This window comes from Saccopteryx bilineata, chromosome 3 (genome assembly GCF_036850765.1).
Source record: "Saccopteryx bilineata isolate mSacBil1 chromosome 3, mSacBil1_pri_phased_curated, whole genome shotgun sequence".
NCBI lineage: Eukaryota > Metazoa > Chordata > Mammalia > Chiroptera > Emballonuridae > Saccopteryx > Saccopteryx bilineata.
Window position 1 is genome coordinate 42265459 of NC_089492.1, and position 26717 is coordinate 42292175.

At 39.8% G+C, this 26717-nt stretch overlaps 1 protein-coding gene across 5 annotated transcripts in view; it reads right to left on the reverse strand.

The window, feature by feature from the left end:
- ESRP1 (epithelial splicing regulatory protein 1) overlaps nucleotides 1–26717 on the reverse strand; it is an 84290-nt gene that overhangs the window by 7578 nt on the left and 49995 nt on the right. For 3 of the 5 annotated variants that reach the window (XM_066266044.1, XM_066266046.1, XM_066266043.1), the window contains exon 14: nucleotides 5783–5933. The exons of the other annotated variants lie outside the window; for them this stretch is intronic. In XM_066266044.1, coding sequence (XP_066122141.1) covers nucleotides 5783–5933 — 151 coding nt within the window. The remainder of the gene's footprint in view (nucleotides 1–5782; nucleotides 5934–26717) is intronic. 5 annotated transcript variants of the gene reach the window in all.

The following is a 26717-nucleotide window of genomic DNA, read 5'->3' on the forward strand; positions in this document are numbered from 1 at the left end:
CTAAAATGCAAGTTAAAACAAACAGGATCAAAAGATGGACAAACTGTCACTATGGATGGTCAGTATTTCAACTGAATAGATCTACCAACATAATTATAGGACATTTAGAAGATAGAAAACAACTTCACACTGGTACAAGCCGTAATATAACTATTCATCCCAGGTCTTCCTTTGTTACTTAACATGTCTAAATAACCTTAAAAATCTTTTCTAGGAGGGAAGTTAGATTGGACACATGGGTAAAGAAAGGAACACCATACCACAACAAATACCACCAAACACTTCAGATCCTGTAACATTATAGTTTCCATGATACCACAGGGATCACTAGCTGTCAAATATCTGAGTACCAACTATTTGCAAGGTATTGTAAAATAAGCCCAATATGTCCAAAAAACCCTGTGAACTTTAAGTTGTATTAGATGTAATTGTAATACTGATCTAATCTTCCAGTAGGATAGCAAGTAAAAAGGCATAAAGCAGTGAAAGGCATAAAGAGATAATGATTAAAGTCAGTACTTTGAGGAGAAACAAAAACTAGCACTTATTGAAAGCACAAAATCACTGACAGTAAAAGATAGTGCAAAGAGCAAATGAAAAACTTAAAAGGTATTCTTTAAGGAGTATTGAAAGTCTACTTCAGAATAACAGACCTATCAACTAAGATATAAATACAAGTTTATTTTCATTACTGAATAAGATTCTCATTACCACATATTTTCATGATAGTTTGTCTTTATAAATTCAGTCCTTGTTCTATTAATCTCATTTATCAAAATCTCACTTATCACAATGGCCCAAACTCAGACACTTGAACTTTATAAACTGCAGATTCGCTAGCAGAAGCCATTCTCTGCATCTTGCTTAGGCCATCAGAATTCTTCCCTTTGTGGAAATCTTGCCCTTTCAGCTTTATAGACCCACCCCTAATGAAGTATGAAAAACTTAAGTTTGAATAATTTTATAGAAGGAATTTTGCTGAGAGTAGGGGGAAACATACATCCAAAAATTATATTAAAGATAACATGTATAGAGAATGACAGATACCACTATGAGAGTAAGTGATATGTATATACATACATACATACATACATATAAGACAAAATCAAACTATTGAGAGATTTTATTCTCTCAACCAATTATACCAAGGATTTGCTTAATATAAGTAAATTATATAATTACATAAAATGAATGATAAATAACCAGAAATCAAATGAAAACCTCCCTTTAAATCAACAACAGCAATAACATATACAGTGGGTAAAGATAATTAAGAAAAAAATAAGAAAGCTTTGAACCTTAGAGACAGTAGAGCTTTTATATAAGAGTGACATGAAATTAGGGTAGATACAAAATATTTTGAATGCATGCATTGTAACCACCTTAAAGCTCAAATTACTGAAGGAAGACACTGGAATAATTAAATATACCGAATTAAAAAACTGAAGTTTCTATATAATCCTACTTAATTGTGCCAGTTCATGAATATCAAGCACTTCAGAAATGAAAGCCAAATGCATTGAGATGAAATCATTTGGCATAACCTTTCTGCTTCAGATGATAACAGACAACTACCTCAACCATCAATGATTCACTAGAAGCTAAAGGAAGATAAACTGCTCCAGACTGAAGTTATTTTATCTCAGTTTAGAAGTACAGTATGTCAATCTTTTAGCCACAAATCTAGAAATAACCACTATTACTGGTTTGTTTTCTGTTTTTGTTTTTGGGAGGGGGGGTAGGGGAGACAGAAGGGAGAGAGATGGGAAGCATCAACTCGTAGTTGCATCACTTTAGTTGTTTGTGCTTCTAATATGTGCCTTGACAGGGTGTGAGGGCCTCATGTCAAGCCAGTGACCTTGGGCTTCAAGGCAGCAATGTTTGGGCTCAAGCCAGCAACCACACATTCAAGCTGGCAAGCCTGCACTCAAGCCAGTGATCAAGTGCCCCGAGTCCTTGCTCTATCCACTGCACCACCACCAGCCAGGCCTCGCTATTACTTGTTTGTAATAAAATAGCCAGAGCCTGACTAGGCAGTGGCACAGTGGATAAAGTGACAGCCTGGGATGCTGAGGACCCAGGTTTGAAACCTGAGGTCACTGGCTTGAGCCCAAAGGTTGCTGGCTTGAGCAAATGGTCACCGGCTCGGCTGAAGCCCCGGCCAAGGTACATATGAGGAAGCAATCGAAGAACATTAGAAGTCCTGCAGCAAGTTGTTGCTTTTCATCTCTCTCCCTTCCTGTCTGTCTCGGCTGTCTTCTGTCTGTCTTGCTAAAGAGAAAACAGAAAAAGAATACCCACAAAAGCCAAGAGCCAGGTGGGGCACTCTTCATAATAGCATCAATTTTGCTTAATCTCATGGCCAACTTATGTATATAACTACTTAAGACTATTCAGTGTGAACATAAAAGTTGATGAGTCAAAAGTAAAAGAGCCTTAGTCAGATAGCTTGGTTGGTTAAAGCATCACCCCAAAGCACAGAGATTGCTGATTCAGTCCCTGGTCAGGGCACATAGAAGAACAGATTGATGTTCCAGTCTCTCTCTCTTCCTTCCTCTCTCTCTAAACTCCATAAATAAAAATTAAGAAAAATAAATTAATTAATTCAGCTGACCACTAAAACCTAAAACTTTGCTTGTACTTTCTAGAATTAAAAAACAGTGGGGAGCCCTGGCCAATTGGCTCAGCGGTAGAGCGTCGGCCTGGCGTGCAGGAGTCCCGGGTTCGATTACCAGCCAGGGCACACAGGAGAAGCGCCCATCTGCTTCTCCACCCCTCCCCCTCTCCTTCCTCTCTGTCTCTCTCTTCCCCTCCCCCAGCCAAGGCTCCATTGGAGCAAAGATAGCCCAGGTGCTGGGGATGTCTCTGTGGCCTCTGCCTCAGGCGCTAGAATGGCTCTGGATGCAACAGAGCGACGCCCCAGAGGGGCAGAGCATCGCCCCCTGGTGGGCATGCCAGGTGGATCCCGGTCGGGCATATGGGGGAGTCTGTCTGACTGCCTCCCCGTTTCCAGCTTCGGAAAAATGAAAAAAAAATAAATAAATAAAAAAATAAAAGAAAAACAGTGGGGAAAAATAAAAAACTCAAATGTTTACTCCATGAGATTAAGCAACTTTTTAAATAGCCTTTGATAAAATTCCCCATTCTTTTCATAATCTAATGAATCAGATAGGAAGTTTAGGAAAGTAAAAAAAAAATTTTTCCCTCTGCAAGGGCTTCCAATAAGCCACTTAGTTGTTTAGGGAAGAAGCAAAGTATCTACTGATCTCTGAAAGAAATTATACTTCTGATAAGAATGTCTATCTTCACTTAGTTTTTCACTATCAGACATAGATTTTCTTCATTTGTCAGAAAATACTTTGTATGTTAAAAGCCCTCAACACCATTACAGTAACTTGGTAGATTTGGGGCATCCCCGGTGAGGTAATCTTAGTTGAGCTCCACAATTCTCCATTATTCATGGACACCAACCTTATAAACCCATTCTAATAGTGAACTAGCCTCTGCAGGCACAACCCTTAAAATGCCGTACTGAAAATAATCAAGGGCTATTTTAGAATTTAACAATTTTATGTATAAAGGATTCTCAACTCTAAAAGATTCAAGCAAAGTTCATCTCCAAGAAGAAAGACAATTTTTACGATTAGTGAAATTAGGACTGGGCTAGCTGGCTCTGTGGATAGAGCATCTGCCCAGCATGCAGACGTCCGGGGTTCAATCCATGGTCAGGGCACACATGAGAAGCGACTATCTGCTTCTCTTCTGCCCCGGGCACTGATGATAGTTCAGTTGATTGAACCATCAGCCCCAGATGGGGGTTGACTGGTGGATCCTGGTCAAGGTACATGTGGGAGTCTATCCTTTTCTCACTTAAAAAAATAAAAGGCTGTATGATAATGATTTTTAGATATTGCAAGAAAGAAGAGTTTGGGTTCTAGGTATTATGTGATTTGAGGACGGAAAGCTGTCTGCTCAAATGAGATGGCAATGAGGAGATTTTGCTCATTGTTAAAGAGCTTTTACCAAGAATAATTTTATTTTTAAGCTTAAATCAGAAAATAACAAGCACTGGTAGAAAAAAAATCGACAAAAGTAATTATCAGTTTCACAAGAATTAACTGCAGGCCCTGGCCGGTTGGCTCAGTGGTAGAGCGTCGGCCTAGCGTGCGGAGGACCCGGGTTCGATTCCCTGCCAGGGCACACAGGAGAAGCGCCCATTTGCTTCTCCACCCCTCCGCCGCGCTTTCCTCTCTGTCTCTCTCTTCCCCTCCCGCAGCCAGGGCTCCATTGGAGCGGAGATGGCCCGGGCGCTGGGGATGGCTCTGTGGCCTCTGCCTCGGGTGCTGGAGTGGCTCTGGTCGCAATATGGCGACGCCCAGGATGGGCAGAGCGTCGCCCCTGGTGGGCGTGCTGGGTGGATCCCGGTCGGGCGCATGCGGGAGTCTGTCTGACTGTCTCTCCCCGTTTCCAGCTTCAGAAAAATGAAAAAATTAAAAAAAAAAAAAAAAAAAAAGAATTAACTGCAGATCATTACCATAAAAGGCTCACTGACTATCCTACAGCTCATTGTAAGAAGTTACCATCTAAAGATTCACTGAGTCTCCTTTGTTCCTTCCTTTCCAGGATAGGCAGAGAGCACTCTGACTACTTTTTGGTTTTTTTCATTTTTCTGAAGCTGGAAACGGGGAGAGACAGTCAGACAGACTCCTGCATGCGCCCGACCGGGATCCACCCGGCACGCCCACCATGGGGTGACGCTCTGCCCACCAGGGGGCGATGCTCTGCCCATCCTGGATATCCTCATGTTGCGACCAGAGCCACTCTAGCGCCTGAGGCAGAGGCCACAGAGCCATCCCCAGCGCCGGGGCCATCTTTGCTCCAATGGAGCCTTGGCTGTGGGAGGGGAAGAGAGAGACAGAGAGGAAAGCGCGGCGGAGGGATGGAGAAGCAAATGGGCGCTTCTTCTGTGTGCCCTGGCCGGGAATCGAACCCGGGTCCTCCGCACGCTAGGCCTACGCTCTACCGCTGAGCCAACCGGCCAGGGCTCTGACTACTTTTTAAATACTCTACTCCAGTGGTCCCCGGTACCGGTCCGTGGGCCATTTGGTACTGGTCCGCAGAGAAAGAATAAATAACTTACATTATTTCCATTTTATTTATATTTAAGTCTGAACGATGTTTTGTTTTTAAAAAATGACCAGATTCCCTCTGTTACATCTGTCTAAGACTCACTCTTGACACTTATAAGTTTGACAATTATATTTAAAAATACCACAGTTTTTACGCCGGTCACATAATTTTATTTTGTGCATTTATCCGTCCCACCCTAAAGGCAGTCCATGAAAATATTTTCTGACATTAAACCAGTCCGTGGCCCAAAAAAGGTTGGGGACCACTGCTCTACTCTATATCAGCACTATGTTTAAGTATTTTTAGTCAAGAAATTGATTTTGAAGAAAACTCCTTAGGCAATCCTATTCTAGATGGAAAGATCCACATTGCTGTGTGTCCTGAAGAGCTTATCCAAAAGCACCAGTAGATGAAACAAACAATAAAAGTAGGATGGAAAAACACTAATATTGTCAAAGGGATGAGTTTGAAGTTAGCACTTCCACTAGACCTCTTGACTTCGACTCTGGTTCTTCTTGCCTCCATAAGCAATCTAGTAGCACCTGTACACACATGAGTTTCAGAAAAGCAGCTTATTTCCTGGCTGCATTCTTTAGGCAAATCAACTAAAGTATTAAGGGGACTGAATATTTTTCTTCTTCAAGCTACTGACCTGGTAACCTTGGAAGAAGTTAAGAATTTCCTTAACTCCAGTATTGTAGGCCAGGCCCTGCATTCTGACCACCGCGCCAGGCTGTGGAGGGACACTGCTAAGATTAGCAGCTGCAGGGAAGTAGCCAAGATTATTGGGCGAACCTGGGGGGCTAAAGGAAGAGAAAGTACAGTGAACCAATAGGAATAGACAATTTCAAATATTGACTCTAAAAACATTTGTTACTTAAGGAAACAGACTCTGTCAAGGTGATCTTAGAATTCTCAGGGTTTAGCCCTGGCCGGTTGGCTCAGCGGTAGAGCGTCGGCCTAGCGTGCGGAGGACCCGGGTTCGATTCCCGGCCAGGGCACACAGGAGAAGCGCCCATTTGCTTCTCCACCCCTCCGCCGCGCTTTCCTCTCTGTCTCTCTCTTCCCCTCCCGCAGCCAAGGCTCCATTGGAGCAAAGATGGCCCGGGCGCTGGGGATGGCTCTGTGGCCTCTGCCTCAGGCACTAGAGTGGCTCTGGTCGCAACATGGCGACGCCCAGGATGGGCAGAGCATCGCCCCCTGGTGGGCAGAGCGTCGCCCCTGGTGGGCGTGCCGGGTGGATCCCGGTCGGGCGCATACGGGAGTCTGTCTGACTGTCTCTCCCCGTTTCCAGCTTCAGAAAAATGAAAAAAAAAAAAAAAAAAAAAAAAAGAATTCTCAGGGTTCTTTCTCCCACGCCAGGTAAGAACACCACAGCTGTTCTGTCCCTCATTTTCAGAAAAGCCACAAGTTGAAAGGTAGAAGGGTTAATGCAGAGTTAAACACAGAGCTTTCCCCAAAGATCTGGTTCTCCCTTAGATACTTAGAAGGGACAGGAAGGAGAGAATAAAGCTTTCAAGGTCACTCAACCACAAAGCACCACTTCCAAAGCCCAGCTCATTGATGATTAACTGGCTAGTTATCAGGAATACTAACTTATGAAAAGGCACAAATACAAAGGACTAATAGGAACCATAGCCACGGAGAACCAAAGTATTTGAAGTGACTTCTCCAAGAAACGGACTGTTCTACCCGTGTACACAAGAAAAGAAAGAGGTGATGGTAGATATATTGAAAGAGATTCACAACAAATTAAAATCAATCATCAACAAAAGGGGGAAATCGATGCACAAGTCCCTGTCGGTATATCTACAGCAACTACCTCCAAGGAGCACAAACCAAGTGATTCCTAATTATTCTTTACATGGCAATTCAAATGATTACCATGTTGTAAAATTAGTTTCATTTTGTCCCTAACCCAATCTGGTTTCTACCACAATTAGTGGCCAGAACCCAATAACTGAAAATATAGGGAAAATTTCAAAACAAGTTATTAGCTTAAAGAGCAATAAAAAACTCATGGTTTTAAGTGTCCGTCAGTGGAGGAGTGAATTAAAGATTTGGTACATATATACTATGGAATACTACTCAGCCGTAAGAAATGATGACATCGGATCATTTACAACAACATGGATGGACCTTGATAACATTATACTGAGCGAAAAAGTAAATAAAAAAAACTAAGAACTATATGATTCCATACATAGGTGGGACATAAAAATGAGACTCAGAGACGTGGACAAGAGTGTGGGGGTTACTGGGCTTGGGGAGAAGAGGGACTGGCTTGGGGGAGGGGAGGGGCACAAAGAAAACCAGTTAGAAGGTGATGGAAGACAATTTGACTTTGGGTGATGGGAATGCAGCATAATAAAATGTCAAAATAAACTGGAGATGTTCTCTCTGAACATATGTACCCTGATTGATCAATGTCACCCCATTAAAATTGATTAAAAAAACCCTCATGGTTTTAGATTGTTTAGATTATTACCCCTTATAAATCTAAGTAGGTAATTATCCCATTTCAAAGACAAGTAAACACAAAATAGAAGGGACTAAAAAAATCTTTCAGATTACCTAACCTATACAATCCTAACAGATGAGTTAACAGAATGGTACCAGATGTGTATCTAGGTCCAGATTTCATTATTTTTTATTAGCACAGTAACCTTGAGCAGGTCACTTAATTACTCTGATTTCAATAACATCATTTGGTAATTAGGAATAATAACATTTTTTAAGTATCACAAAATTGTTCTTCAGATTCAATGATTAAACATACCAAATTATTCCATAAACCATATGTAATAATTCATATTTCACTTTGCTATTTCCATAACCATAACTCTATTTCATAATTTTTTTTTTCTAACTTTAAAAATTTTTTGATTTTAGGGAGGGAGAGCAATACATTCACTTGTTCCACTTATTGATGCATCCCTTGGTTTATTCTCTTTTTTTTTTGGTATTTTTCTGAAGTGAGAAGTGGGGGGAGGCAGACAGACTCCTACATGTATACAACCAGGATCCACCCAGCATGCCCACTAGGAGGCGATGCTTGGCCCATCTGGGGCATTGCTCCATTGCAACAAGAGCCATTCTAGCACCTGAAGTGGAGGCTATGCAGCCATCCTCAGTGCCCAGGCCAACTTTGCTCCAGTGAAGCCTTGGCTGCAGGAGGGGAAGAGAGAGACAGAGAGAAAGGAGAGGGGGAAGGGTAGAGAAGCAGATGGGTGCTTCTCCTGTGTGCCCTGGCTGGGAATAAAACCTGGGACTTCCATATACTGGGTCGACGCTCTACTGCTGAGTCAACTGGCCAGGGCCTTCTATTCCATAATTTTTAAAATATGGGAGCCTTGCCCTGGTCAGGTTGCTCAGTCGGTTAGATAGAGCATTGTCATTATAAGCCAAGGCTGTGGGTTTGATTCCCGGTCAGAGCACATACAAGAATCAACCAATGAATGCATAAAATAACGTCTCCTACCCTAAAATCAATAAAATAAAACAATAGGAGACAGAACATATTATTTGACATCATATTGCCCTTAACCTTTTTAGTTTCAAAAGCACTAATCCTCAACTTGTTCGCCTATTATAGTCACATGGAAAGAATTTTAAAGCTCCCTCTGAGGACAGCCTGTTTAGAGACTAAAACTCAATCTACATGCAACTGTGAGATCAGAGTGAATGCCCTTTAGGCCTGAGTAGGGCTTAGCCATCATTCAGCCACACCTCATTTTTATAGAGATGAAAACAGAAACCAAGAGTGAAATAATTTCCTAAAGGCCACACACCAAACCAAAAGAACCAGTCAGACCTCTCAACTTCTAGTTTAATACTTTCCTCCATACAACCACCATTCATTCAAAGATCAGATCTGCTCGTGTCAAATGTCTTATAAATACTAACTCTAATACTCAAAGGCCATGAAGACTTCGTGTATTTTATTATAAGTAACTCAGATATTCCAAACTGGATCTGAAAGTCAGTTCATTTCCATAGTATACATCTTACTTCCATGGTTCTGTCCTGGTATATTCTATTCCTCTGGCTAAAGATTGCCTAGAAATTAAATGTAGGTATATAGCAACTTCAAACTACAACCAAGATAGAATAAAAAGATAAAAGTTATTCAACTGGAAATTTAAGGTTATGAAAATTACATTACTATCTATAAGGTACATATATTCTAATGAAGTCTAAACACAACACAACTTGGATTCATATCTTTATACTATGTACTAGGATTACTTGCTGTATACAAGGCATATTAAAGAAAATTAAATAATCTGTATTAGTACCTAAAAGGGCATAAGAAAAAGGATTTTCTATTAACCTAAATTACAAGGTGTTTCATATTATTGAAATAATAATCAGCAAAATTAAAGTAATTTATGGAATAACAGGAAAGAGACAAGGTAAGCTTATATATACAGAAAATAAGAATTTACTAAAAAAATACTAGAACTAATAAGCCAATTCAGCAAGGTTATAAGATACAATACCAATACACAAAATAAATCAACTGCATTTCTATACACTATGATGAATTACCCCAAATGAAATAAAACAATTCCATTCACAATAGCATCAAAATAATACTTAGGAAAAAAATTTACCAATGCTTGTACACTGAAAACACAAAACATTGTTAACATCATCTCAATAAATGGAAAGGAAGTCCATGTTCATAAACTCTCTAAAATTGTAGAGATTTGATACAATAGTTATCAAAATCCCAACTGGTTTTATTGCAGAATCGATGAAATGGAACCTAAAACACACATGAAAGTAAAAAGCCAAGCACCCAGAAAAGACAAACTCTCTTAAAAAAAAAAAAGAAAGAAAGAAAGAGCCTGACCAGGTGGTGGCGCAGTGGATAGAGCGTCGGACTGGGATGCAGAGGACCCGGGTTCAAGACCACGAGGTCACCAGCTTGAGCGCGGACTCATCTGGTTTGAGGAAAAGCCCACCAGCTTGAACCCAAGGTCGCTGGTTCCAGCAAGGGGTTACTTGGTCTGCTGAAGGTCCGTGGTCAAGGTACATATGAGAAAGCAATCAATGAACAACTAAGGTGTTGCAACGCGCAATGAAAAACTAATGATTGATGCTTCTCATCTCTCTCCGTTCCTGTCTCTCTGTCCCTGTCTATCACTCTCTCTGACTCACTCTCTGTCTCTGTAAAAAAAAAATAAATAAATAATTTTTTAAAAAAGGACTTAACATTGTGGAAATTCCAAACTTACTATAAGATTACAATAATCTCCAGGGGTCTCAAACTCAACTCAGCATGTGGGCCACAAAGCAAGATCACAGCCGTTTGGCGGCAGCACTAGGTCTACAAAAGGCAACTGTTATGCAACACTTTTATCACTGCAGTTGAAAAAAAAAAAAAAAATCAGTACAACAAGCACAATCGTACATGCAGTTTACTCAGTGTCACAAAACGACCAGAAACTGTAGTTCGCATCACAACTGCTGTTAACTAAGCTAATATCTAGCTAGGATCCTAGAGAAATGAAAAATACAAGTAGGCCCCTAGGCTTACTTAATTTTATCCAAAATATTTTGAACTTCATGGATTAGTCTGCGGGCTGCACAAAATTGTTCAGCGGGCCGCATGCGGCCCGCGGGCTGCGAGTTTGAGACCCCTGATCTAGATCATGTGATACTGCCTTAATGGTAGGTAATGATCAGTGGAATAGAATTGAAAGGCCAGAAAGAAACCCTCATATTTGTGGTCAGTTGATTTTGACAAGTGTTCCTAGGCAATTCGATGAATACAGAATAGTCTAAGGATGAATTTAGACCTCTACCTACATAAAAATATTAATTAAAATTAAGTAATATATCAAAATATGTACTAAAACCACAAGACTTGTTACAAGAATATATAATGAAAAATGTTTTTGAGTTTGACGGAGACAGAGAGAGACAGAGAGAGGGACAGACAGGAAGGGAGAGAGAAGGGAAGCATCAAGTCTTCGTTGTGGCACCTTAGTTGTTCATTGATTGCTTTTTCATATGTGCCTTGACTGGGGGGCTACAGCAGAGCAAGTGTCCCTTGCTCAAACCAGCGACTTTGGGCTAAAGCCAGAGACCATGGGGTCATGTCTATGATAGCATGCTGAAGACAGCAACCCTGCACTCAAGCTGGCGAGCCATGCTCAAGCCAGATGAGTCTGTGCTCAAAACAGCGACCTCAGGGTTTTGAACCTGGGTCCTCTGCATCCCAGTCCGATGTTCTATCCACTGCGCCATCGCCTAGTCAGGCTAGATAATTTTACAATTGAAAAACAGTGAGAAAAACAACCCAAAATTAAAATGTGCAAAGGATCTAAATAAACATTTCTTCAAAGAAAATAAATGAGTGGCTAATAAGTACATAAAAAATTGCTAAAAATCAATAGCCATTAAGGAAATATAAATCAAGCCATAACGAGATAACACGTCCATACATGAAAATAGAAAAAAAAAAGACAGTTAAGAGTTGAAATGTATATAAAGAAATTGGAACCTTCATGCACTGCTGATAGAAGTATAAAAGTATGAAGCCCTTTTGGAAAAAGTTTTGCTGTTTCTCAAAAGTTAAACATGGAGAGATACATGCAAAGAGATACAGAGATGAGAAATGAAACTAGAACACCTTTCAAAATGGATTAAAGATTTAAATATAAGACTTGAAGTCATAAAACTCCTAGAAAACATAAGCAGTAAATCTGACATTTCTTGTAGCAATATTTTTTCCTGATACATCTTCTCTGGTATGGAAAACAAAAATAAACAAATGGGACTACATCAAACTAAGAACTCATACATCTTGCGTGACCAGGAGGTGGTGTAGTGGATAGAGCACCCAACTGGGATGCTGAGAATCTAGGTTTGAAACCCTAAGGTCGCTGGCTTGAGCCCAAGCTCAATGGCATGAGCAAGGGGTGACTGGCTTGGCTGGAGCTCTCCTTACCCCATTAAGACACATATGAGAAAGCAATCAATGAACAACTAAGGTGCTGCAACAAGTTGATGCTTTCCCATCTCTCTCCCTTCCTGTCTGTCTGTCTGTCTCTCTCTCTTGGTTAAACAAACAAAAATCTCATACAGCTCAAGACCAAAATAGCCAAAAATCTCCATTAAAAAATGGGCATAGGACCTGAATAGACACTTCCTCAAAGAGGACATATAGATGGCCAATAAACATATAAATAGATGGTCAACATCACTAATCAGAGAAATGCAAATTCTTTTTATTTACTTTAGTATTTAAGTGAGAGGAGGGGAGACAAAGACATACTCCTGCATGCACCCTGATCAGGATCTAGCCAACAACCCGTCTGGGGCTGATGCTCTGCACATCTGGGGCTCATGCTCATAACCCAGCTATTTTTAGTGCTTAAGATGGAAGCTCCATGGGCAACCACAACAGGGACAACTGCACTCAAATTAATCGAGTTATGGCTGCGGGAGAAGAGGAGGGGTAGGGAGAAGCAGTTGGTTATTTCTGTGTGCCCTGATGGGGAAATGAACCTGGGATATTCACATGCCATGTAAACGCTCCACCACTGAGCTAATCAGCCAGGGGCAAAAAATGCAAATTAAAACAACAATGAGATATTACCTCACACCTGTCACAATGGCTATCATCAATAAATCAACAAACAAGCGTTGGAAAGAATGTAGAGAAAAAAAACCCGTCACGCACCCTGGATGGGAATGCATTTTGTTGCAGCTACAGTGGAAAGCAGTATGGAGTTACCCTAAAAAATTAAAAATGGAACTGCCTTATGACCCAACAATACCATGCCTGGGTATATTTCAAGAAACCCAAAACACTGATTTAAAGAATATATGCACCCCATGTTCATTGCAGCATTATACACAATAGCCAAGTGGGTAAGAAGGCTATGGTACATGTTATATACAATGGAATATTACTCAACCATAGAAAATGAAATCTTAATATCTGCAACAGCATAGTTGGCCTTAGAGGGTATTATGTTAAGTGAAGCATTGTATTTCCCCATGTATAAGACACACCTTAATTTTGGGGCCTGAAAAAAAAAGTATTACATAAAGCTATTGAACTCAAGTTTTACTCATCATAAAATTCATACAACTCCTCATCACTGTCAAAACTCCCATCCATTAGCTTGTCCTCATCTGTGTCTGATGATAAATCACTGTATTCATATATTGCCTTGTCCTCAGTTCCATCTATGGCATTTGAAATGCCACAATTAGTGAATAAGACTTACTCAGTTTTTAGACCTCAAATTTTTTGAAAACAATGTGCACCTTATAAATGGGGAAATACAGTAAGTCAGCAAATACAAATTTATATGTGGAATGTAAAGGACAAAATAAACAAAGAAAACTGAAACAGACACAGGTACAGAGAACAGACCAATGGCTCTCAGAGGGAGGGTGGTGGAGGGACTGGGTGAAAAGGTGAAGGGATTAAATACAAATTGGTAGGTATGAAATAGCCATGGGGATGTGTATTGACTAGCTTCGGTGCCAGGTGAGTACTGGAAGTGTGTGATTGACCACTGTGCTGTGTACCTAAAACTAACATAAAATAACATTGAATGTGAACTGTAATAAAAAAAATCATTTATTAAGCATTTCCTTCATGGAAAAATAAAAAGTTAAACATGGAGGTACCATATGGCCCAGCAATTCCATCTATAGGCACTGAAAATGTATGTACATGCAAAATCTTGAATTCAGATGTACACAGTAACATTACTAATAGCCAAAAAGTATAAACAATTCCAAATGTCCAACAACTGATGAATGGATTAACTAAATGTAGGATACTTATGATAGAATATTATTAGCCATAGAAAGGAATGAATTACTGATCCGTGTTACAAAATGAATCTCAAAAATTTACTAGCCCTGGCTGGTTGGCTCAGTGGTAGAGTGTCGGCCTGGCATGCAGGAGTCCTGGGTTTGATTCCCAGCCAGGGCACACAGGAGAGGCGCCCATCTGCTTCTCTACCCCTCCCCGTCTCCTCCTCTCTGTCACTCTCTTCCCCTCCTATAGCCAAGGCTCCATTGGAGCAAAGTTGGCCCAGGTGCTGAGGATGGCTCTGTGGCCTCTGCCTCAGGAGCTGGAATGGCTCTGGTTGCAAAAGAGCAATGCCCCACATGGGCAGAGTATCGCCCCCCTGGTGGGCATGCTGGGTGGATTCCAGTCGGGCGCATGCAGGAGTCTGCCTACCTGACTGCCTCCCCATTTCCAACTTCAGAAAAATACAAAAAAAATAAAAATTAAAAAAAATTTACTAAATAAAAGAATACAGTCATAGATGACTACATATGGTATATGTCCATTTATATTATAGATCCAGAACAGGCAAATCCACAGAAAGAGAAAATAGATTGGTAGTTGTTTACAGATTGAGGGAGGAGGCAGTATGGGGAAAGAAGGAAGGTGATGGCCCTAGTGGGCTGGTTCAGTGGATAGAGCATTGTCCCAGCATATGGATGTCCTGAATTCAATATCAGGTCAAGGCACACAGGAGAAGTGACAATCTCCTTCTCACCCCCTCCCTCAGGTAGTGGCTTGATTGGTTCAAGCATTGTGTGTGTGTGTGTGGGGGAGCTGAGAATAGCTTGATGGCCACCTCAGGTGCTAAAAATAGCTGTTGATTGAGCATTGGCCTCAGACAGGGGTTAACAGGTAGATCCTAGTTCAGTTGCATGCAACAGTCTGTCTTACTACCTCCCCTACTCTCAATTTATTAGAAGCAGCAGCAGTAGTGGACAAGGAGGAGGAAGAAAGAGGAGAAGGAAGAGGAGGAGGAGGAGGAGGAGGAGGAGGAGGAGGAGGAGGAGGGAGGGAGGGAGGGAAACAGGAAGGGAGGTGAATGGAAGTATCTTTCTTTTTTTTTTCCAAACAGAGAGATTTGATACAGGGGATTGATTACAAATGCATAAAAACCAGAAGAACAAAGAGGAATAAGTCATGTTGCCCACTGATGAACACTTCCTCTTCTATAGCTGGAGAATTAAAACAGGGAAGGTGGTATTATCAAAAGCTTAGGAGTCTGCCTGACCTCTGGTGGCTCAGTGGATAAAACATCGACCTGGAACGCTGAGGTTGCTGGTTCAAATCCCTGGGCTTGCCTGGTCAAGGCACATACAGGAAGCAACTACTATAAGTTGATGCTCCTGTTCTCTCTCTCTCTCTCTCCCCGCCTTTAAAAAATTAAAAAAAAAAAAAAAAAAAAAAAAAAAAGCTTAGGAGTCTGCATTCCTGCTGATACTATTGTCACGAGCAGAAAAATAGCTTTTACATTTTCCCTACAGGTTAATCCAGGCATGGCCAACATACAGCCCGCAGGCCGGATCCAGCCCACGTAATGAGTTTATCGGGCCCACGATTAAATTTTTTTTTTTTGTATTTTTCTGAAGGTGGAAATGAGGAGACAGTCAAGACTCCCACATGCGCCCGACTGGGATCCTCCGGCATGGCCACCAGGGGGCGATGCTCTGCCCATCTGGGGCGTCGCTCTGTTGCAACCAGAGCCATTCTAGCGCCTGAGGCAAAGGCCACAGAGCCATCCTCAGCACCTGGGCCAACTTTGCTCCAATGGAGCCTTGGCTGCGGGAGGGGAAGAGAGAGACAGAGAGGAAGGAGAGGGGGAGGGGTGGAGAAGCAGATGGGCGCTTCTCCTGTGTGCTCTGGCCGGGAATTGAACCCGGGACTCCTGCACACCAGGCCGATGCTCTACCACTGAGCCAACTGGCCAGGGCTCCAGGAATAAATTTTTAACATTCTACACTACTTTAAAATCTCAACTTCTCTGAAGCGGAAATGTCTTTGATTATTGGAAATCGAGATATTTAAGAAGATAGTGATATGCGGAAAAGAATTCCATGTGTGACTAGTCTAGGGTTAACTTCACGATACTTTTATATTTTTTAAAATTACATTATAAAGATTTACAACTTTTGTACTCATTTGTACTTGATACGACCTGTTTGATGTTTAGTGGCGATGTCAAACCCACATTCTTTTAGACAGAGTTTGCCAGTGCGCACCCAAGGTCAAACAATTCGTTATTTTTGTGGTCAAGTGTGCTGAATCAACTGGCATTATAGCATAGACAATAGCTGCAGTTGATAACTGAAAACGTGTCCAGGCTGTTCGTAAAACAAAATAATTGTTTTATTTGCAATATAACCCCTTCAAGCTCATTCTATTAATTAAATATTGTTTTGATTGATTGCAATACTGTATTGATATTTATATGGTATGTAATTATATTTTTATTAAAATAATATTGTAGCCTGACCAGGTGGTGGCACAGTGGATAGAGCGTCGAACTGGGATGCGGGAGACCCAGGTTCGAGACCCTGAGGTTGCCAGCTTGAGCCCAGCTCATCTGGTTTGAGCAAAAGCTCACCAGCTTTAGCCCAAGGTTGCTGGCTCGAGCAAGGGGTTACTCAGTCTGCTGAAGGCCCGTGGTCAAGGCACATGAGAATGCAATCAATGAACAACTAAGGTGTTGCAACGCGCAATGAAAAACTAATGATTGATGCTTCTCATCTCTCTGTTCCTGTCTGTCTATCACTCTCTCTGGAAATAAAAAGTTAAAATAATATTATATATTAAAATTTTTCACTCACATTTATTCACAAACAAATTACAAAATAAAATTTTGTTTACTTAAACGAATCATTTTTGTATTTAACATTTTTTAATTTTAATATTTCGTCCGGCCTGTGAACAAAGTTTTCTTTCTAATCTGGCCCGTGGGGCAAAAACTGTTGGCCACGCCTGGGTTCATCCCATGTGACTGTCTCACATTGGCAGAAATTAAACCAGCTGACAAAGAACTCTGAAAAAAGTAGCTTTCTAGGTTCTCACCTATAATGGTATAGATTATATAAGGACATGTGTGGGGCTGAGAGTCAAAAACAATACCTGGAACAAAAGAGTTGTTTGATAATGCTTTAAAAAGCAATTCATTAGCAATTCAGCAATACCAAACATTTTCACTTTGTGCTTTGTAACAAAATAAATTCTAAATGGTAGAAAGGATTTTAAACACATACTATACAGAACTCAAAGACAAAAAACAAACTAACAAAAAGTAATGAGAGAAATTCCACTTAAGGGTGGCAGAGAACTTTATAGATATAGAAGCAATGAAGGAGTCACAAAAGAAAAAATTCACATACTGCATTGGAATAAAAACAATCTCTAGTTATCAGAGATGCTACATAAATTTAGCAGCCAATATAATCTGAAATACATATTTACAACATATATTAGTAAAATGAACTTGAAACCTAACAAGTTACCAAATAAAAGCGAAGATATTTGTATATAAAATGACTCAATAATTCTATTAGAGAAACGTGCACACAATGCAACACTATTTAGTAGAAAAAAGGCATGAATTTTAGTATAACATTAACATAGGTGAGTATCAATTTGGGGCAAAATAACTTAAGAATACTTACATCATTATTTCATTTATATTAAGTTTATAAACCATATAAAAAAATTTCATTTTTAGAGATGCATGAATGGGTAGTACAACTAGAAGGTAAAATAAATAATTAGCACAAATATAAGAATTAGGCCCTGGCCGGTTGGCTCAGCGATAGAGCGTCGGCCTGGCGTGCAGGGGACCCAGGTTCGATTCCCGGCCAGGGCACATAGGAGAAGCGCCCATTTGCTTCTCCACCCCCTCCCCTCCTTCCTCTCTGTCTCTCTCTTCCCCTCCCGCAGCCTAGGCTCCATTGGAGCAAAGATGGCCCGGGCGCTGGGGATGGCTCCTTGGCCGCTGTCCCAGGCGCTAGAGTGGCTCTGGTCGCGACAGAGCGATGCCCCAGAGGGGCAGAGCATCGCCCCCTGGTGGGCAGAGTGTGGCCCCTGGTGGGCGTGCCGGGTGGATCCGGGTCGGGCGCATGCGGGAGCCTGTCTGTCTCTCCCCATTTCCAGCTTCAGAAAAATACAAAAAAAAAAAAAAGAAAAAAAAAAAAAGAAAAAAAAGAATTATAGTTACCTTAAAAAGAAGGAGGAAGATATAATTAGGAGGAACATACAGGAGACTTTGAAAAAATTTTTTTCTAATAATTTTTATTTATCGATTTTTAAATTTTTAAAAAGACTTTATTCATTTTAGAGAAGAGGGGGGGGAGAGAGAGAGAGAGAGAGAGAGAGGGAGGGAGGGAGGGAGAGAGAGAAGGCAGAGCGGAGGAGCAGGAAGCATCAAATCCCTTATGTGCCTTGACCGGGGAAGCCTGGGGTTTTGAACCAGTGACCTCAGCATTTCAGGTCAACACTTGATTTTGGATTTTTACAGAGAGGGTAAAGGAGAGAATGAGAGAGATGGGAATATAAAGCTATGTCTGTATGTGCCCCAACCAGGAATCAAACCAGCAACCTCTGCACTTTAAACAACAGAGCTGTCCAGCAGGGCAGGAGACTTCTTAAGATATGGAAATGATCTATTTCATAAACTGGATGGTGAAAACATTAGTATTCCATCATCATTATGTTGATTTAAATTATACATACACATACTTTTGATATATGCCATAATGATGTTGAAAAATAAAAATTTAGACAAAGAAAAATTATTAAATGATATGAATAAATATTCAATATTTTGGATCAAAGAATTGTAAATTTAAATAAGCTCATGAAAAAATTTTTAACAATTAACACTCTAAACCAGGGGTCCCCAAACTTTTTACACAGGGGGCCAGTTCACTGTCCCTCAGATCATTGGAGGGCCAGACTATAATTTAAATCAACAAACTGACTAGTATTTCAATGGGAACTACGGGTCTGCTTTTGGCTAATGAGATGGTCAATGTTCGGTTCCATATTTGTCACTGTTAGCCTTATCAAGTGATATGACGCACTTCCGGAGCCGTGACACATACATCTTGCGTCACCGGAAGTAGTACTGTGTTAGTGATGATGCCACATACAGTACTCCAGGAGCATCACTGACCACCAATGAAAGAGGTGCCCCTTCCAGAAGTGCGGCAGGCGCTGGATAAATGGCCTCAGGGGCCGTAGTTTGGAGACTCCTACTCTAAACCTTATAATTCTCATCATTGGCCTGGTTATAGTGAAAAATCTCATTTTAGGAATGTAACTTGGTTAAACTTTCCTGGAAAGCAAATTTGGCAAGTATATCTTGAGCCTTTAAAGATATCTATGTCTTATGGAAATGACTAGAAACTTGGATAAATTTTGTGCATGAAATTATGATCATCTTAGCAGGGTTTTTTTGTGTGTGTGTGTGTGTGACAGAGACAGAGAGATAGGGACAGATAGGAGTGAGATGAAAAGCATCAATTCTTCACTGTGGCTCCTTAGTTGTTCATTGATTGCTTGCTCAAACCAGAGTCTCCAGTGTCAATATTTATCAATGTCTCTTGTATACATGGTATCAATAATGTAACTTCTACTCAAAGCTTAAAAGGTTAAAAAATTGATAGTTCAAAGGAGCCCAAGGGAAGGAAGGGCCACTTGAGCAAGTCAATATAACTAACAATGAATTCGAAAGTCCAGTGTGCTGGAAAGATCATATCACATCACGTAAACTAACGAGCGGACTGCATTTGAGCTGGGTAAGAAACCTTGTTGGGACTGCCAAACAAAGAACCAAAGTGTGGGTGAGAGAAAACGAAGCAAAAAGAAAAATAGCATGAGGGGCTTTTCAAAGATTTATATTCGGAGCAGCACTGGAGTATTGCTGCTGTAAAGACAATACTTAGGACCCCTGCTGAGGCTCCTTCAGCAAGACACACTGAGAGCATGTTAAGAAACCTAGTAAGTTATACATAATTCTTTGTAGAACAGGCATACTTGAGGCCAGGATGCCTACCACATAACACTCATAATATACACTATAGTGTGAACAAGTGTTCATATTCCCTTTCTTCATTTACCCAGTATTATAAATTACTAAATATTGGTGACAATTATTAATATTATCAAGGTGGAATTCCAAAATAAAAAGTTATAGTATGACAGTATTCATCATTTGAGCACCTGTAATTATTTCTCTAAAGAGAGGATCACAGCATTATCTATCCTGTCAGAGAAATAGATTAAATAAAGATTAAAGAACTAAATTCCCCCTCTGGATAGTCACAACATATTAACAGGAAACAGTATGGTGAGTTCTGTAGAAAGACATCTGGTTTCCACTACTTTACAAAATTACTACACAGACCCTTTGTACTAACATTCATTTAAAACCCCCACAGTTAGCTGTTAAAGACCATATATTTGTAAAATGACTGAAGAAACTGATTTTAATCCTAGCAAGCATAAAGGCTGGAGTCTATTTTCTTTTTTTATAGTGTGAAACTGATTCCTGCATGCACAGCGACCAGGATCCACGCAGCAACACCCGTCTGGGGCTGATGCTGTCTGAGGCGAAGGCTCCATGGAGCCATCCTCAGCACCCTGCCAATGTGCTTGAATCAGTCGAGCCACAGTTGTGGGAAAGGAAGAGAGAAAGAGAGAGAAGGGAGAGAGAGAAGTAGGGGAGATAGAAGTGAAAGAGGGAGGGAAAAGCAGATGGTCACCTGTCCTGTGTGTCCTGACCAGGAGGAATTGAACCCGAAACTTCTACACGCAAGGTCCACGCTTTACCACTGAGCAAACCAGCCAGGGCCCGGAGTCAATTTTCATGTAAGAAAAATTTTAACTAGCTTTCAATTTTCATCTGAAATCAACCATCTCAGTGGGGTTAACTTTTTTGCATTATTTGTACGCTTAATACTGTGGCTGCCCATGGACTGATTACTATATCTAGATATCGGATTTGCTAGCTCTCTTGAAAGGCTATATGGTTATGCACTGCTTAACTCTGATAAGTGCATCATTAGCTTATTTTGTCATTGTGTGAACATCATAGAGAGCGCACTTAACCAAACCTAGATGGCGTTGCCCACTATAGTATATAACTTGTCTATGAGGTATAGCCCAGTTTTTCAAACACTGGTCTGCAGACCAGTGCCAGTCCATGGAAGAGTTAACCACCTGATGCCCATGAAAATTATAGGTCCATGATTATAATTTCCACATAACATCAGGGTGCTTAACTCTTTTCCAGACTGGCACAAATTTTGGCAGGCCAGAAATTGCTCTGTATAGAAAAAAAATTTTTTTTTCTTCTATTCTTTTGAGTTCTTGGCTGCATTAAAAGAAAAGCAAGGAAAAGCAAGGTTAGGTTGTTATGCAGATTTAAGATTGTTGTGTTCTGGCCTGACCAGTGGTGGTGCAGTGGATAACCAAGCCCTAGTCGGACAGCTCTGGAGCATCGTTGCAGAGCACAGAAGTTGCTGGTTTGATTCCCTGGTCAGGGCACATACAGGAGCAGCTCATTGTTCCTGCCTCTCTCTCTCTCTCTCAAAAAATGGAATGTGTAAAGAAATTTTCTAAGAATTTATTTCACCTAACCCATTAATTTATGTATTGTGAAAATAGTTTGGTAACTAAACTTAAATTTATTCCAACGTTGTCAAAGATTATAAAAAATAACCCGTTACTAGGGTAATCATGTTTCAAATACATAGCCAAGTGACAGACTACTTACTCATAACAAGGATAGCCCCACGAAGCTCCCCTTTTATTTATTTATTTATTTATTTATTTATTTATTTTCCTTTAAAAGTTTTCTAAGTATTTAATCATAAAGATCTATTTAGCTAAGATAAATGGGTAAAACACCAAGTAGTCACTGTAAAATTATAAAAGGAAATTAATGGCATGAAATGGAAGTGCATCAAATCAGAAGATACGGTCAATTGTTTGCTTATTTTATCCAGATGCTAATGATTGTTTTCCAAACACCTCATGGAAAATTTAGCATTATTTAAAAATGAAGAAAAGTATAATTTTAAAAGTGAAGAAAATTATAATAAATATGAAACTTTAAAATGGCATATTTAAAAATGTTTGTCACTTTGTAACAGGAGGGAGTTACTATCTCTTGCTCTCTCAGTGCGTCAGGTCCATATGTTCACATTTGGGTTAACAGGCTCCACAATGGTGTGTAGACAGGTGCAGAAATTCTGAGTCTCCCTGATGAAGCCAAGAGAAGAGATCCTTCCCCAAATCCTGCACCTGCACCCGAGTTATCCTGCTTGTAATGCTGGTGGTTGAGGCCGGGCAGTTTCCTACTGAATTCAGGCAGACGGTAGAACTATGCAGCTGGAAAGCATTGGGCCATGTTTATTGGAGGCTCGGAAAGACAGGCAAGAAAATTGAAGGGCAAGGAACCTGGGAAAACCACACGTCATGGTGCAGGGAGAGTGATCTGGGAGAATCACCCGAAGCCCCATTTTTAACATGAAAACTGAATCTTATACTAGATATTATTTTGAAAGCAATATTGTTGCTCCACTGAAAGTACAAAATCATAACACAGCCCTGGCTGGTTGGCTCAGAAGTAGAGCATTGGTCCGGCGTGTGGAAGTCGCCGGTTCAATTCCGGGTCAGGGCATACAGGAGAGGCGCCCATCTGCTTCTGCACCCTTACCCTTCTCCTTTCTCTCTCTCACTTCCCCTCCTGCAGCCATGGCTCCATTGGAGCAAGGTTGGCCCAGGCTCTGAGAATGGCCATATGGCCTCCGCCTAAGGCACTAGAATGGCTCCGCCTAGATGGGCGGGGTGTCGCCCCCTGGTGGGCATGCCAAGTGGATCCCTGTCCGGAGCCTGTGGGTGTCTGCTTCCCTAATTCTAACTTCGGAAAAATACAAAAAAACCCCACAAAAAAACATGATCATAACACAACTGATCCTCTTACACATGTCAAAAACTTACATTTTAAAAAGTAATATTTTGCTTAAAATTATAATGAAGAAATAAGCAAAACACACTGTGATTCATGGAAATTTGTACTTCTTGGCAAAGTAACAAAAGACAATGTTCACTGACAAGTTATTTTGAAGATTTCTATGGTCACTTTTAAATTACAGTTTTGTACATATTTTTGAATAGGAATAGAATACATTAAAAGGTATAAATATATAGCAAGTGTTATGACTCCATCATACTTCTCCCCCCCCAACAAATCTGAACCACTCTATAGAAGCAACCCTATTATGGTTTCTTGATTATTTATTGGCTATCTTTCCAGAGATAGTTTATTGACTATTTTTAATTTAAATAAAAATATCTATAAAATATATATATCTGCACTAATAGAGCATTTTGCTCTTTATGAAAATATTTTTAAAAAACTACATAACATTTTATGTTATGTAGTTTAAGAGACTACATAACATAAAAAAAATAAAAGTCAGTCTATATTGTTAAATAAAATTTGTATACAAATGTCAATTCTTCCATTGGGCCTATTTTAGTGTAATCCCTTAAAGATATACCAAGGAAATGCTTAAATAGGGCAGTCGATGTAAAACAGGGTTATTTCATTTGTTATGTTTGGCACATGTATTTTAATTAAGTTCTCTTTCTTTCAGCTAAAGTTATTAATGCTTTAAAAGTAAGGTGCTTAAAGATGAATTTGACACACGAAGAGTGGCAGGTGAAAGGATCTCTAGGTTTTGTTCTTTAAAGTGTTCTGGTAGTTGCCTTGGCTGGAGAGCTTAGTTGCCAGTTTGATCCCTGGTAAGGGCACACACAGGAACAGATACAGACTGATGTTTCTGTCGGACCCTCACTCTCTAAAATCAATCAATAAAAAATTTGTAAGTGTGTTCCAGTAATAGAGGTGTAGCCAGACACACAGTGTGAATAGATGAAACAAAATTGACAAAATATTGATAGTTACTATTGGGCAACAGAAATTCTCAGCTTATGTTTATTTGCAAATTTCTATAATACAGATTTTTAAACTTATGCTAGAAAACAACATAATTTCAACTCTGTAAGAAAAAAAAAAAAACTCTTAGAAAAACAAACCTATAACTAAAACCAACCTTATTAGGTTTTTGGAGTAATTATTTTTCCTTGAGGTGCCCCACGCTTCCTAATTCTCTGTAATGCTAAAAAGAATTTTAAGCATATTTCTATTCTAATTTCCTGAACTAGCCATTATATGAATAAGGTCTTTAGACTAGTAAATGACTATTTCTTACATGAAAGCTAGAATGAATTTTCACTGACTGATAGTAGACGAAAAATATATCCAAAGCAATTCTTGCTTACATCATTTAGCAATGTTACACAAACTGAAAAAAAAAACACAGAGTTGTAATCATTCCCACCAACAAAAATTATCTGGAGTTTCTCCGTTGTTACAATATTGTTTGATATAGCACTACTACAATATTCCAGTGCCATTACATTGTATGCTGAATTCCAGTTTATATTTGTGGCACTAATGTCTCCTTGTTTTATTAATCCTAACAGTCCCAATATGTCATACTCAGAGGTACTAAATAATAGTTTGACGCGGCCTATGGTGGCACAGTTGATAGAGTGCTGCCCTGGAATGCTGAGGTCGCCGGGGTTTGAAACCCTGGGCTTGCCCAGTCAGGGTACATACAAGAGGCAACTACTGAGTCAATGCTCCTTGTCCCCCCCCTGCCCTTCCTCTCCTCTCTTTCTATAAATCAATGAATATGATTTAGAAAAAATAATTAACAGTTTGCTTGGTAAAATTTAAAGTTAAAAATGTTTAACTTTTTTTGAGGGGCATGCTATTAGAAATCTGCAAAATACATTAGCATCTTGAAGATTTAAATTAATGACTACACTGCATTAATCTGAAGTCAAACTCACATATTTTATTTTTTTAAATGGAGGGAATTATAACCATTTTTTAATTAAAATAAAAACACAAAGTCAAGAGCTTCTAGTTTAATATTAATTTTTAAAGTAAAGTATGTGATCTCAGACTTTCCTACTTATCAAAGAATAAACCAAAATATACATGAATATGTACACAATGAAGTTTTCCAGTAGCCTCCAATGCCTCAATAATCATGTGAGGTTAGCCCTGACTAGTTGGCTCAGTGGTAGATGTAGGCCTGGCATGTGGAAGTCCCAGGTTCAATTCCTGGCTAGGGCACACAGAAGAAGCGCCCATCTGCTTCTCCACCCTTCCCCATCTCCTTCCTCTTTATCTCTCTCTTTCCCTCCTGCAGCCAAGGCTCCATGTGAGCAAAGTTGGCCGGGGTGCTGAGGATGGCTCCATGGCCTCTGCCTCAGGTGCTAGAATGGCTCGGTTGCAACAGAGCAGCACTGCAGATGGGCAGAGCATCGCCCCCTGGTGGGTATGCTGGGTAGATCCCTGTCAGGCATATGCGGGAGTCTGTCTCTCTGCCTCCCCGCTTCTCACTTAAGGAAAAAAAAAATCATGTGAGATTAGAAATTAATGGTGTCCTACCAAAACTGTAAAATATCTTCTTGTTTTTAGAATTTGCTTTTTATTTTATTCCTCCAGGTTATTAATATTCCTACAAATTATTATTTAATAAATTATCATTAAATTGTCCTACAAAAATATAGGGACTTAAAGGTCAATAGGAACTTGGTTTACTAGAGAAAATAAAATTAGATGTCTAAAAATAAAGAAATTGTTAAATTATCATGTATTTTCACTCTAGGGATATATCATGTAAAACTTAAAGAATGAGATAAATGTATATATAAAAATTCCTTAGGAAATAAGTCCATGACATACTGGAAAGCTTATACATATTAAACAGCATAAGTAGGCAATACATATTAGGTATGCCACATTACTTAGAAGCACAAATATGAATATGTTACCAAACTAATACTAGTGGCTACTTCCAGACTTGAAATGTGTAAATGGGAGTATCCTTTTCCTCACCATACTTTATACTCTTAGACATTACAAACTTTATAACTACTAGAGGGAAAAAATATTAACATATAAGCATGGCCCAAAATTACAGAAGCTATTAAGCCATATATATTAGTTCTTCCTGCCTTTGGGGCTTCAATTCAAGACCAGAGTTCTCATCTCACTATGATGGAAAACTATTTCTAAAAGATTTCTTCTTTTAATAGTACCCAGATAACAAGTCAATGGAGGAACTGGAATTTATTCTGCAAATAAATATATTCTACGCATGAGAAATTGCACCAGGACTCCAGTGGAACAATGCATTCCACTCCTGACACTGTGGTGATGTAAGGCAGGTAGACGAAGATCTTTGTTATATCCACAGCCCACTACCAGCAAATGACTGGTCACAGAATCCATAGGATTCTGGAATCCAGCTAGGTACCTACCATGGTACTCAACCACAAACGATTACTTACACATGCTTCTGAGCCTTTTCAAACCTTTAAAGTATGACCAGCAGACAACTATCATTGCTATCTCCCTACTTTTCTTTCCCTGTAGAATAAATAAGTTTCAATAATGTTAATGAAGTTTAAAAATAAATCCTAACAAAATAAACAAATGTAATTTACAGTGGCTACAAGCTTCAATGCTACTGATATTCCAAACTTCTTCCTTCCTACTAGAAAATTATAGGTAGAGCAGAAAGAAAAACATAATGTGATATAGCAACTATAGGAATCAGAAAGGTTAGCTCCAGGCCACTTATCAAACACCTCACATACTGTGGGATGTACTCAAAACATTTAGTCTAAA